Source organism: Hippoglossus stenolepis, chromosome 8 (assembly GCF_022539355.2).
Source record: "Hippoglossus stenolepis isolate QCI-W04-F060 chromosome 8, HSTE1.2, whole genome shotgun sequence".
NCBI lineage: Eukaryota > Metazoa > Chordata > Actinopteri > Pleuronectiformes > Pleuronectidae > Hippoglossus > Hippoglossus stenolepis.
Window position 1 is genome coordinate 24,553,159 of NC_061490.1, and position 13,520 is coordinate 24,566,678.

Consider the following 13,520-nt stretch of genomic DNA (forward strand, 5'->3'; position numbering starts at 1 on the left):
TTTAAATGAACTTAACTTTCATCTGTGAACCATCATGTGTTCTTTGTCTGTGGAAACATTAGTGTTCAGATCGTTTCTATTTGAACCTTTATACCAGCAAAGATTAAAGGTTAAAGCTGTCGCGTAGTAACTTTGTGGTTTTGACACAAAGAGAAAGAAAAACCTGGATCTGGTCCAGAGAAACTGATTCATGCGACTTCATGACAAGTTAACAACAAAGTTAAAATTCAGAATCACATTAGAAATTATTATAGAATATTACTTTTAGTTAAAGACTGTTTTTTTCTGATAGCGTGCACTTATTTTGGAATACTAAATCAGTTTAGCATCACTCCAAAATAAAACGCTGAATGTTATCCACTAAAGAATTTATAAAACCCCTTTTTTATAATAAAATGTTGCAAAATGATGCAAATATTATTTACCTGTACATTTTATTATCATATTTTTGTTGTTTTTGTTCAAAAAGTCCCAAAAACCAGAAGTGTTATTAAAAAACGTTACTAAAATTATTATTAAAAAGCATCTTAGGATCCACTTCAGTGAGTCTTCACCTTTGAGTCCGGCTGCATTTCGCCCGTGCGTGTCCCCGCGTCACGTTCAAGAGGTCACACATAAGCATAGTGATCATTTTACTGGTCAACATCGGGTCCGTTTAATACAGATGGAAAGAAGCTGGGATTTCTGGGGGAGTCTGAAACTGATCCCCTCTCTCACTTGTAAAAGTTGCACACTTTACTGGACGCATGCGAGGAGGTGAAATTGATCGTAGCAGAGTGGGTGTGAAGTATATGCACAGCTCTCAGCCACCTGGAGGGGTGTGTGTCTGTGTGTGTGCGAGTGTGTGTGAGTGTGTGTGTGAGATCTAAGAAAGCATACAGGTGGTGGGCACCGCTCGGAGCTGAAGGTAAAGCGAGGACCAATAACCCCAATAACTTCTATGGCTCAAATTAGTGGTGTTTTTTTTTTTTTTAAAAGAGGCCTCCCACACAGCTATCACCGCGCTCCCCGCCGAAGACCCTAATTATCGGCTCCGAGAGCGCCGAGTTCACTCCAGAGACCGAACCTCATATGTCATCGTCAGACACGCGGCCACGCCTCCCTCCCAAGAATGGGAACGCCATCATAAAACGCTTTGACGACATAAAACAAAGAGATTGGTTTTGACATGGGAGGAGATTTTAGCTCATTTGGGGTTTTTCAAAAGAGGGAACCAGTTCTGAATTGATCCTGTGCTTTATGGTCTGCTTCCCCCTCTGTGCTGGGTCGCTGGATTTATTTCTGCGTCTGCACAGCAGGACATAAATCATCCTCGGACTGTCTTTCTTCTGCTCCCTCTTTCTTCTCCTCTCTCCTCTGCAGGGAGGGATGTGGCCGTCTGCAGCTCAGAGTCCGACTCGCTCCCCTCCGGAAGAATTAGGCCCGCAGACATTACCACATTGTATTTTGCGGTGCGTAGTTTTTCAAGAAGGGGGAACCAGTCCTGGCTCCACCACAGTCCCAGTCCTGCGGGCCCCTCGGGCCTCTTTCCCTCACTCTTTAATTAGATTAGCCGGGTCCCCAATCTGGCAACCCAGGGCTCCAATCTGGCAACCCGGCTACCTTTGCGGCGGCGCAATATCTGGTCTTCAGAGGAGGAAATGACCTAAATGTTGGTCAGCATGGTATTCTGTTACACCCAATGGTGCGCTGACAAAACGACTTGAGTAATGAAGACGTTTCAGGCGAAGGGAGAAGAAAAAGAGGATTTACAGCCGCGCTCTATGAAAAGTGCAGGGCCGAGCGAGGGCCTGCGGTCGGAGCAGCCATTTTAGGAGGGAAGCTGGCAGCTGACGGAGCCATCGCAGGTCGGGTCGGTTCCAGAACAGCCAATTAGGCGCTCGGGGGCTTTTGGATATCAATAAATATCACTCAAGCACGTCGCTACTTGGAGGCGAACAGTTAACGTGCAATGAAAATCAAAAGGGGATCTTTCAGTCACTGAAATATTAGCAGCAACTTTCTGCTTCAGCATCTTCGTGTGTCTGAGCAGGAGTTTTTTCGAGAATCTTCTTGTCGGTGCAGATGTTCCCCTCGCTGCCACAGAGACGATTAAGAAATATAAAAGAAAACACAAATTGAGTCTGTGCATAAAAAAAAAAAGAAAGTAAAGCTGAACAGGGACGGTGAAGCGCTGCCGAGCCTCCTGCAGCGAAACACATGTGCGGACAAGACAGATTCAGCCGTGCACTAAATTCCACAGGCAGCCATGTAGATGGGACATGACAGAGTAAAACGGAGGAGGACGTCTGGAGATTTCAACAGGAAGTGAGCGCTGCGAGTGATTCGGCCTCGTAAATCATTTTTCGGGGGAGAGATGCGAGACGCTTCCAAAAAAACCAGATTTCTTTTTTTAATGCCCAGCTGATGAGCTGATCCCTCAAAGGCTGCTGCGGAGAGCCGTGTGTGTGTGTGTGTGTGTGTGTGTGTGTGTTGCAGCTCCCACGCTATAACACAAATCAAGATGTTATGGCAAGTCGTGATGAGTAACTTGCTGTTGTTGTGTTTGAGGTTGCGTTGTGGGGGAAATAGTTGCCGTCCTTCACCGGGGCCCAGAGGGAGAGGAGGCTCGGGCCTGAGGCAGAGTCCTGAGTCAGGGAGACATGTTCCTGGGAAAGATCAACTGGGGATTTGTCTCAATGAAGTTAAGACTTTGCCCGTCTGTGTGAGTGTGAGTTTGCGTGTGTGGGTGTGTGTTTAACACGGAGTGAGAGAAAGAAGCAGCTGAGTTTTCAGGCTACGTTCACGTTGAAAACAAATCGGTTTTTTTCCCCCCCGAGCTTCCGTTTTCCATCCCTGGAAATTGATTCTTTTGGAAAATTCCCTCTCTGAAAACGTTGTTGTGTGGACGAAACAGAGTAGTACCACCAGGAATTATAGGGGGCAGTGTAGCCAATAGTTCAAGCGAGACAACCAGGGGTGAAGAGGTCGAATATTTTCTAATATTTTCTCTTCCTGCCTTTAAAGAATCTCTAACAGGAAGTGTCGTGAGTCCAGTGTTTAAATGTTGGACTCTTCCTTTAAGACTGAGCACATGAGACACAACAGGAGAATTAATGCTTTCAACTTTACTACTTGTTGTTTGGTTGAGCTGCTTCTGAACATTATTCACTGACACATTTAAGATTTCATGTGTCACAAGTCGTTTAGGGTGAGTGACAGATTTCACATCTTCATTGGAAATGTACTGGTTAAATCCACAGGGACCTGTTAGAACTAAATATGTTATGAGTTTATAATTATGAAAGAAATGATCAGACCTCAACTCGTTCAGTGGTGGATGGGCGACATCTTGCATATATAATTACTTTGCTGGACTAAGTACTTCTTACCCTACTTGAAAAAATACTATGAAATACTTTCACTCAATACTTTCACTCCTACTTTTGTGAGTATTCCAGTGTTGAAGTCACTTCTTTTGCACAAACCTATTCGTCAAACGTCAAATAAAAACGATTTCTTCCACTAGTTGTTCAAGACACTTATACTGCTGGACTTAGTACTTTTTAGACTACTCGCATAAATACTATAAACTACTCTCACTGCGTTGTTTCGGAGTAATCTAGTATCGTACCTGGGGAGTCATGCAATACAGAGCCGTCACTGCTGTAGGTGATTCTCTTCAAAATGTCTGAATTGGCCTCGGATTTAAATCCATTTTAATATGTGAAAGATGTTTAAGGTTTAAGTTGGATCACGACTGTCGAGCGCTTACGGAGAATAAACGATCGGACGTGTTTTAATATGGAAATGTCGTGGTTCGATTCCTTCACAGTCTGCGGGGGTCAGTGTGGTCAGCGTGTGGGTCTGAGCTGCAGTGGACGGACGCCGAGCGGAGACGCCGCGTCGAGCTCTGCTGACATTTCATGGAGTGAATCACGAACAGGGCCACAACATGGCTGTCAGCGTGATGAAGGGCTCATCGAGGGGGTGGGGGGGGACGGGTGGGGGGGGGCGACGGCCAAATCCACAGCTGCTTCCAACTAACTCTCAGTTTCAGCTCCAGTCAGTGAACTTTACTGGCTTCAAAGATTTCTCCCTCTCTTCCTCCACCAGTTTCTATCAGTGGGTTTTTTCTGAGGCTGAATAATGTGTAATAATTCTTCTCTTTCTTTCCTTTTTCTAATTTCTAATTCACCTCTTTCTTTGATTCTCTCCATATTTTGTCCATTTCTATCCTTCTTTGTTCAGATTTTTCATCATTTCCCTCCTCTCTTCTTTTGCCTTCCTTGCTTCCTTCCTTCAATTTTACTTCCTTCTGTTTCCCTTCCCTTCTTTCCTCCTTTCTATCTGTTTCCTTCCCTCCTCCTTTTCATTTTTACTAAATTAAATTTTCCTTCCTTCCTTCCTTCTCCCTCCTATTTTTGCTGTCTTCCTCTTTTCTTTCATTCCGTTTCCTTCCTTCATTCCTTTCATTTTGATTTCCTTCTTTTTTCTTTCCTTTCATCTATGCTTCCATCCTTCCCTCCATTCCTTCCCTTCTTATTGCCTCCTTTTTACATTCTGTTTCCTTCTCTCCTCCGTTTCATTTTTACTAAATTCAACTTACCTTCCTATTTTTGCTGTCTTCTTCCTTTTTCTTTCATTCCGTTTCGTTCCTTCTCTCTATTCCCTTAAGTTTTATTTCCTTTCTTTCATCTTTGTTTCTGTCATTCCTTCCATTTCCTTCCCTTCTTTTTGCCTCCTTCCTTCTTTCCATTTTCGCTCTCTCTTCCTTCCTCCCTTGCGTCCATTTAATTTAACATCGCCCTTCCAATTCTTTCTTTCTAGTTTTTTCTTTTTGTGATGTAAACACATTTTCTCCCACATATCAGACGGTTTTATCTTCATGTACAAAGACAAATTAACAACACACAACACACACACACACACACACACACACACACACAGGATGAGTCATCCTCCTCCACCTCTGGTGAAGCACCATTACCCCGCAGCTCGCCACCGCCTCCAAACACAAATAATCAGAGCTGATGTGCGATGGCGTTCCTCCGATAATTGTAGATAATTGTTGGACCTCATTTGGACCAATTCTCCATCTTATGACTAAACTCTCTGTAACACGTGAAACACCCGGTGGTTCTGCTAATGGAGACGAGGTTTGGATCTGAGACCTGCAGAGAGACGAGCTCTGCAGAGATCAGGAGAGAATATCACAGATCTGAGGTCGAGTAGTTAGACACTGTGCAGAGAAGAAAGGACTAATATTCAGGTACTGAGTTTTATTATATGGACTCAAATGACTGGCTGTCGGTGGTATAACTCACAAATCCTCCACGTTAGCAGATGGGACATGAGCCAAACTAAATAATTGTCAAAGATGGTTTCATCACACTGGTGTTTGTTCACGTGTTCATGTTCCTGACAGGTTTGGTTTTAATTTTGTTGTTTGATGACATAAAAAGATGGTGAAACATCATGATTGACAGCTGAGACTGTGATTGTGATTGGTCGAGGAGATACCACGACTCACTACTGCTCCGACTCTAATCACATCTCCAGCACAAGATGGCAGAACCCGTATATCTGCACTGATAGTTGGACGTTAAAACCTCTGATTTACATGTTTTTGACGACTTCGGATCTTCCTTTACTTTCACTGGATCTGAGTTTTGCTGCTTCACACAGACTTTACCTCTGCGGTGAAGAAAAAAACCCTCATTCCAGACAAACTGAACAAAACCCCCTCGTGTGCAGAGAGCCGCGGCCGATCCTCTCAACATTACCACTCAACGCCAGGTACCCGCAGCACAGTTGTGGTGGGCCACAGCACCACCGTGGGCCCCGGGGCCTGTCCACGTCCACACACCACGGGGAGAGATGAAGCTTCACACCGACCGACCGACCGAATCTCCATTTCCAGCAGGTTGTTTCAGACGTAGCTGTCAGCGAGAGAAGCCGCGTCCTGCTGAGTCTCATTTATAAAGGCGAGCCTGGGCTGTGTGTGCAGCAGTGACAGCTCCGAGGGGGAGAAATGTGGAATTCATTTGGCCCTTAGCAGCGGTCAGCTCGTGGGGACGGAGGAAATATGTAGGAGTGGATGCGGGGGAGAAGACAGCGCAATAAAAAAAAACACAATAGAGTAGAAATCTGCCAGTTTCTACTGTTTTATGGTAATTGAACACCAACACGCAAGAGTGACCGAAAGCTGTTCCCTCACCGAGTGGAGGCCTCTCGTCTTTTCTTAATTATGGCTTCATCCACTCACTTGTGTCTTGTTTGTTTTCCAGCATCGACCTGATTCCAACTGTTTGTTGTGTTCAAGTGGAAACACTATCGTCAGGAAGTAAAAGCTCATTCAAAAAGGTAGGAAACATATTTATATTGTTTACAGTTGTGGAGAAAACTAGGATGTAAAATTATAATTTGGACCGAGCTTAAAGGTCAAAGTCATTTTAGGTATATTTCTTATCACTCTGATGTTTGTTCATGTGGATTCCAAATGACGCTTGTATCTGGGAAACTTTGTGGACAGTGGGAGGAAGTGGTCATTCATCTTTAATTCGAGTTTATGATTAAAAACAACTGGGATACGATGGACATAAACATTTTCTGCAATACTAAATATTTAATTTGCGCACAGCCTTTACTATAATCTGCATGTTTACATCCCAACGTGGTGGTGAACAGATGCTCGACGCTTTCGCCCCTGAAGGGTCGAAAAAGGACAAACTGACTAAAATCCACCACATATCCCAGAGTCTCGAGTACGAGGGGAGAATCTAAGAGGGGTTGTGCAATATGACATTTTCCCAGAATGCTTCTGTTTCCAAAACCACCAGGATCACAGCTCTCTGTGTAAACCCGTGTTTTTCGACTCTGTCCCAACATGTTTACGTGTCTGACATCACAGCAGTCGTTTCCTCGTCTGTTCCCGTCGCTGATGGATCTTTAGGGAAAAGTGTGATGTGAACTTTACAACGAGCTCCACTGTGGTTAATGTGGTTTGATGCGAGGCAGCAAATAACTCACATTGAATTACATAATCTGGTGGTTGAGACTGTTTTGTTTTCATGGCACCCTGGTGTTAAAGAGGCATCTCCACCAGGGGGCACTGTCGCGTCCCTGTGATTTCAGGGGGACATTTACTCTGCACATGTTTACGTTGCGTTTACATTATTGGAGTTGACGGGGGAGCCAGGACAGGATTTCAGTGATGTCTTAACAGCAGCGACACAAACAGACGCTGGATCCCACAGGTCTGAGCGAGCTTCACTCTCCGGGACACCACGTGTTGAGGGCGTGCGCCGACCTCACCAGGTCAAATTCCTCAACACCTTCCCTCCTGTATTCCCGCCTGCTTTATTTCACTTGGCACCCGCACCTCTCGGAGCTTCCTGACCCGTCCGGACTCCTCATATTCTCCGTCTGCTCCTCTGACCCCCTCAGCCGTGTTTGTTTTCCCAGTTTCCAGGAAGAGCGGCTTTTTCTTGTGGTTTCTCCCCGTGTGCCCCGTGCTGGGCGTTGCTGGCATGGACGCCGCGCTTTTATTGTGTGATCCACAATTGGGAATCCTTCAGCCAGGGGTAAATTTAGGTTTGTCACGTCCACTCCACACAGAGGACGTGCTGGTATGAAAAGGCACAAACGCACCTCTGGTTGCGAGCACAGTTATAAAACCAAGGCCGTAATCAGAGCTGACGACGTGCTGTCTGCAGCCGGGCAGAAACTGCACAGTGAAACTCTGGGGATCTGGATTCGCTCTGTGCTCTCCGCAGCACAGACAGTGGCACTATCTAAACAGGACCTGGACTGAGGCATCAGCCAGGGCCTGCGCGGGGCTCTGCTTAGCTTTACGCTAACCGGGCTCCGACAGGACTGGAACCATCTGCCAGCACCTACAGCCACAGCATCAGAGGTTAATCACAGGAAATTAGGAAGAGCTGGATTTTCCTTTTTCCTCCTCAATTATTAAACTAAATCCAAAAGTACGGCTCCAAGAAAAATAATAGATGACTCGTTTTGTCCTTTAAGACAAAAGACAAAGGTCACAGGAGGTTTTTTTTTAATGTCTGTATTAGATTTTACAGAAAAGCGATGACAGGAAGTGAACGCAGAAAGAAAGACGGAGAAGGACGGACGCCTCCATCCAGACTGGAGCTGTGGAACCTGTGGTTTTTACACAACCATTGTTTCCCCTCTGGACACTTTGAACCAGAGACTGTTTTCAACCCCACTGGAGAAAAACATCATCAAAAGCTTCAGTGTGGACAAACTTCATCGTAAAGAAAAGACAAAGAATGAGCAGATCAGAGGGAAACAACCAGACCAGAGAAAAACCCTATTTCTGTTCCCGCTCTTTGTCTTTTAGTTTACAACCTTTAAGAGAAATCGAATTAACAAAACAAAATCACGACCGGCCTGCTGATCCCAGCCCCTCTCCCACAAAGAAGAACTTAAAACTGTAAATGGTTGAAGGAGAAATCATTAAATAACGACCGTCCTTTCACAAAAAGTTCAAATCTTTGTTGCAAAAGCTTAAACAGTTTGTTTAGATGCAGATTTGGTGTCAAACTCACCGGAAGAGTCCAAACTTTTCCAAAGCAGCAGGTACCTTGTCCTCCATGTGTTGACAGCAGTCCAATGTGCCCCCTGGTGGAGAAAGAATGCGTAACAACCCCATCACACCAGACTTCTTATCCACTAGGTGTCACTAAAGTCAAAGACAAACACCTACAAGTCTTCATCATTCAATTTAGATGTTTAAATTTCCAGTTGCAGTGACAGTAAAGGACTTTTTGTGGATATCATTTTATTGACAGGCATCAGAAAACTTCTCTGTGAGGACAGCAAACTGATCACTGGTCTGTAAACTATGAGCATATGAATTACTTTAAGAATGAATCTGCTGATATTCTATACTATATATTATATAATAGACTATATTATATAATAATATATTTAATGAATTATGTAGTACTATATCCTGTACAACCAGCCCTGCATCCAGTCAACCACAAGTTCAACTTTTACTTAATTTCACCCATTTACTGTTGTATATGTGCAACCCAGTATATATTCTGCTCAAACTGTATATGATCTATTTATATTGAATAACAGTTCTACTCTTTATATTTACATATTTACTTATTTATAACTTTTAATGATGCTTCTTATTTCTACTCTCCCCTTTACTGCTATAACAAATTTCCCCATAATAGGAGAAATAAAGGATAAATGTATCTTATCTCTCTTATCATATCTACGATCCTTTTAAACCAGAACCAACAGAGAACAGATCCCAATAATCATCCTGTGTTTCCAAAGCCCTGATATATCTTATTCCTCTGAACCATAAACATGAGTTTTTGTCCATAACCTATTAAAATAACAACAAGAACAGATGAGTGAAGTAAAGGTGACGCTGGAGTAAACATACACACGAGGGACAAAGTGGAAAAACCTGAATGCAAGAATAACTAAGAGAAGAAATGCAGATGCCCGCTCCCACTTCCCACGTTCAGCTGCCTGCAGCTCTCATCACATGTCACTGTGGGTTACAATCTCCGGCGAAGGCCCTGAAATCTAAGTATATGTTAGGAGGAGTTCATTACAGGAGCCTGGACGTGAAGACGGAGCTTCTCTCGCCCGAGGCGTCTCTCTATCAACAGCTGGAATTCCACCGAGCTGCCGGGGAGCGAGAGACGCAGGAAACTGGAGATGGCCTGGAAGTGAGAGGTGTACACAAAGCGACGAGGCCTTTGTGGCGATCGGAGGAATGTTCAACACTTTTAAAAAGACTATTTGATGTCCAGCGCCGCTTTTTCTTTCCCACCTTCTGAGACAAATACATGATCCTGAGGACGAATACATTCACACGATGGGCACAATCGTTTCTTAAATACACGACCACACACGAAAGATAATCATTCTTTATATCATGTGTCTTTATATCCATATATTAACATTTTATTTGCTCTATTGCCAGATATGGAACATTTCTTATTCATTCAGTTACTACGTAGTACAGTTTGGTTGTATTTTCATTTAACTCCTGTTGACGCTCTCCTAGTTTTAGAGGTTTTACTCAACAACTTTCATTTGAGGCTGAAGTTAATCAGCAACACTCGTTGACCCATAAACTGTAAATAAAGATGGATGATGCATCTAAACTTCCTCTCATGCATCAAAGGAAGCCAACATATCCTGGATGCTGCCATCTTGTGTGAGCGACGTCATTCAGAGTCTGTGCAGAAGAGATCGTGAAGCATCATGGTCCTGAAGATACGTGTGTCACCTGTCAATCATCACGTTTCACCTTGTTTTTATATCTAATATCTGTTCAGAGCTTGTTTTTGCTCTAAAGGCCACAACAATATTAAATAATATGTTTTCAACAATATGAAAATAGACTTCTCTGAGCTTTTCTAAATGCATCTTATCAATCATCAACTAATTGATAGATTGAATTAAAGTATTAGTGATAAAAATGCAGTCAAATTAGTTTCTAATTTACGAAGACAAAAATAGCTACAGATCTATTTTCTCTATTATAGCGATAATATTATGGGAATAAGGACGTTTTACTGCTTTACCTCCAGTTTGGCTTCCACCTCCTAACCTCGGGAATAAAAGCACGAATCTACCTTCTCACTTTCTCTCCCCACCAGCATCCTGTGCACGGTTACGTTGCTGCAGGCTCCGGTGGTGGTGTTAGAGCCGGGTCAGTGCAGGAAACAGGGGCCTCCTCCTCCTGAGCTGCTTCATTAAGTGCTGCAGTGATGCGTGAGGTCGCAGACAGACGAGCAGACGAGCAGACGAGCAGACCTGCATCTGAAACCTCCGCCACACCTGAATATACATCATGTTATTGTTAACAGCTGGAGCGTCTGTATGAGAGCGTCTCCTGAAAGAAGAGCACAGGTACAGCAGAGGGTGAAAAAACAAGCAGTTTTAATGGAATACAAAAAATATATATTACATGTTAATGTTCAGCATCACAATACAGGTGTTTTTATTGACGCCCCAAATTCACATGACTCGTTGACGTACCTCACTTCACCGATGAAGCAGTTTTACAGTTTATTTTTTCTCACTTGAGTGTTGAATGAACAAACATAGTTCTGCGAGGGTGGGGTCGTCCCTGAAGACACTTTCATATCATTACGTAGTGTTGTCAGTTTTCTTTTCGTGTGCGTTTGTTTTGTTTGTTTGCAGGATTACACAAAAAACTACACAACCCATTTCCATTTCATTTAGCTGTAGATCTGCGTCAGATGCAGGACTTTTGTTTTCACTTTCTATAAAATTGCGATATTGGATGTTTTCTTTGACGTTTTCACAGATTTCCCAGCGATTCATTCATCTCATTGAAAGAAATCTGACAAGCTGGTGCAGCTTGATGTATAATGAAAGGGCTGTTGGGCCGTTCTGGTTATATAAGTCTTGTTTTGCTCGTACAAATTGGGTGGGTGGGGGGAATGGGGATTGAGCAACAGAGTTTAACAACAGAAGCTGTGGAGTTGCATCATGGGAAGACTAGGATCCAGGGTTTCTGGAGCTCGACACCCACTTGGGAGGAAAAGTGAGGACATCTGGACCTCTGCTGCGTCGACTCGACACGAAAGTCCCCGAGCCCCTCGGATCAGAAAAAAGCCATGTGACCATCTCATCCCTGCAGGATCGGTGAGTCATGATGAGGGGATTTTCTGTTGCTGCTGCTTCCCTTCACGCCTGCAGAAGCTGTCCCACCAAGGCGGGGCTCCTCTCCCGGATCAGGGCTGAAGTGATCTCAGCGACCCTCGAAACTGACCTCTCCCAACGCTCGGGGTCCTGAGAGAGAGAGAGAAAGAGAGAGAACATAAAACTACAGACGGACCCGTTAGCAACGCGCTGCCTCGCTCGTTACGTCAGCGCAGTGGTACGACCCTGCAGGAGCAAACTTCAGAAACCCTCACGGAGACTCACATTTGTTCACGTTTATCGTTTCTCTCACGAGTCACGAGCTCGGTTTGAGTCATACATTACAAATGTTTGCACAAGAGCCGGAGTTTATGGGATTTCCAGCGACATCCAGTGAGCGTTAGCAGCCAGTTCAAACCAGCAGGAAGCAGAGTTGAACCAAACCCACGTTGTTCCACTTGTAGAGACGTGAGCGGAGGGAGGAGGGAAGTCAGAACATCAAGGGTTTGGATTTAACCTGAGCTGCGTGGCCATTCGCTGACGAGCAGTAAAAAGGAAAGGATGTTAGCTGCCACTTAGTGATGAAGAGTGACGGGTGTCCTGGATGCCGAACTTCTCACGAGGTCCAGGATGTTCCTGAGAGGATGGAAATACTCCTGCTCGTTTCATATTCTCTTCATCTCTCTCTGTCTCTGTACTTTGCTCAAGTATTTATATTTCTACGATACTTTTACTCGAATTTACCAAACATCTTTTGTTTTAATGCATTATAGAGGGGAATTATCAGTTTTGGTTGTTTTTTTTATACAGCATCATCGAGCGCCGCCTTCCAAACATCAAGACAGATTTCAACCTAAATGGACAATAACTCAGATTCCGTGTTGTAAATGTACGAATGCAAATCACACACAACATAAGATGTTTTCACACATGAACTCCAGAGAAAGCAAATGCAAAATTGTGTCTGGACTTTCTCCGGAGTTTCACATATGAAGAGCGCAGCAGGAGATTCTCCGTTTGGACGCAACAGACGAAGAAGAAACTGACGAGAGGGAAACTCGACTGCGGAGAAGAGGCTCTGTGCGTATGACCGTGACAGGAAGTAACAACATGTTAGAAAATGAAGAATCACTGATGAGGAAGCCGAGAAACAAAACATCCCCCGTCCCCGACCTCATTCAAATGAAGAATACTTCCTTCACTACATTGTGCACATTTCCTCTCGGACTATCTTTCATGCTCACACATCTTTTCTTGCTTTAACCCTGTTTCTACTATGTTGCTTTTATTTCACTTGAAGTAAAGGTGGTTTGAGTTAAATAGTCTTATATTGTAGTACTGGATTAACCCTAACCACCTCTGATGAATTGAATTACAACCTTAATTGACCACATTGTATTTGCATCACAGATTCTGGTGGTGGGAGGATTCTTGTTTTTCTTTACTTGGTTTGTTCAATCAACAGACGGAAGCAATTTCCCAAAGGAGGGGAAACAAAAACACCACAGAATTAACTCACTTTCATTTTCTTAAAGTTCTCTGAAGCTCGTGAACAAACGAGTGCTTACTCTGAGATTTATGGTGCATGATATTGGACAGATCCACACTAAACCGCACGTTAAGACAAAAGGAGACCATACGTTCCCCCAGTCGCTGTCGGTTTGTTGTGGTCGTGATTCCTCTCTTCTGTATCTCTTTCTTCTTCCTCTTTCCTCCACAAACCGCCTGCACAATGCACTTTTAATGGTTTCACTCCCCTGACTCCGTTCCTCAGGCAGCGACGACTCCGTACTTTGATTCGGTTTCTTGACGAGGGCCGAGGACGACCTGTTTTCCATCTTTCGCAAAGTGCTGCAGTT

General features: G+C 44.0%; 1 protein-coding gene across 3 annotated transcripts in view; it reads right to left on the reverse strand.

The window, feature by feature from the left end:
* Positions 1–10,915: 10,915 nt before the first annotated feature.
* The window catches only part of crppa (CDP-L-ribitol pyrophosphorylase A), a 35,950-nt gene continuing 33,345 nt past the window's right edge, over positions 10,916–13,520 (reverse strand). For all 3 annotated transcript variants that reach the window (XM_035164621.2, XM_035164620.2, XM_035164618.2), the window contains one exon: positions 10,916–11,811. In XM_035164621.2, the coding sequence (XP_035020512.2) occupies positions 11,707–11,811 (105 nt within the window). In that variant the 3' untranslated portion in view covers positions 10,916–11,706. The remainder of the gene's footprint in view (positions 11,812–13,520) is intronic.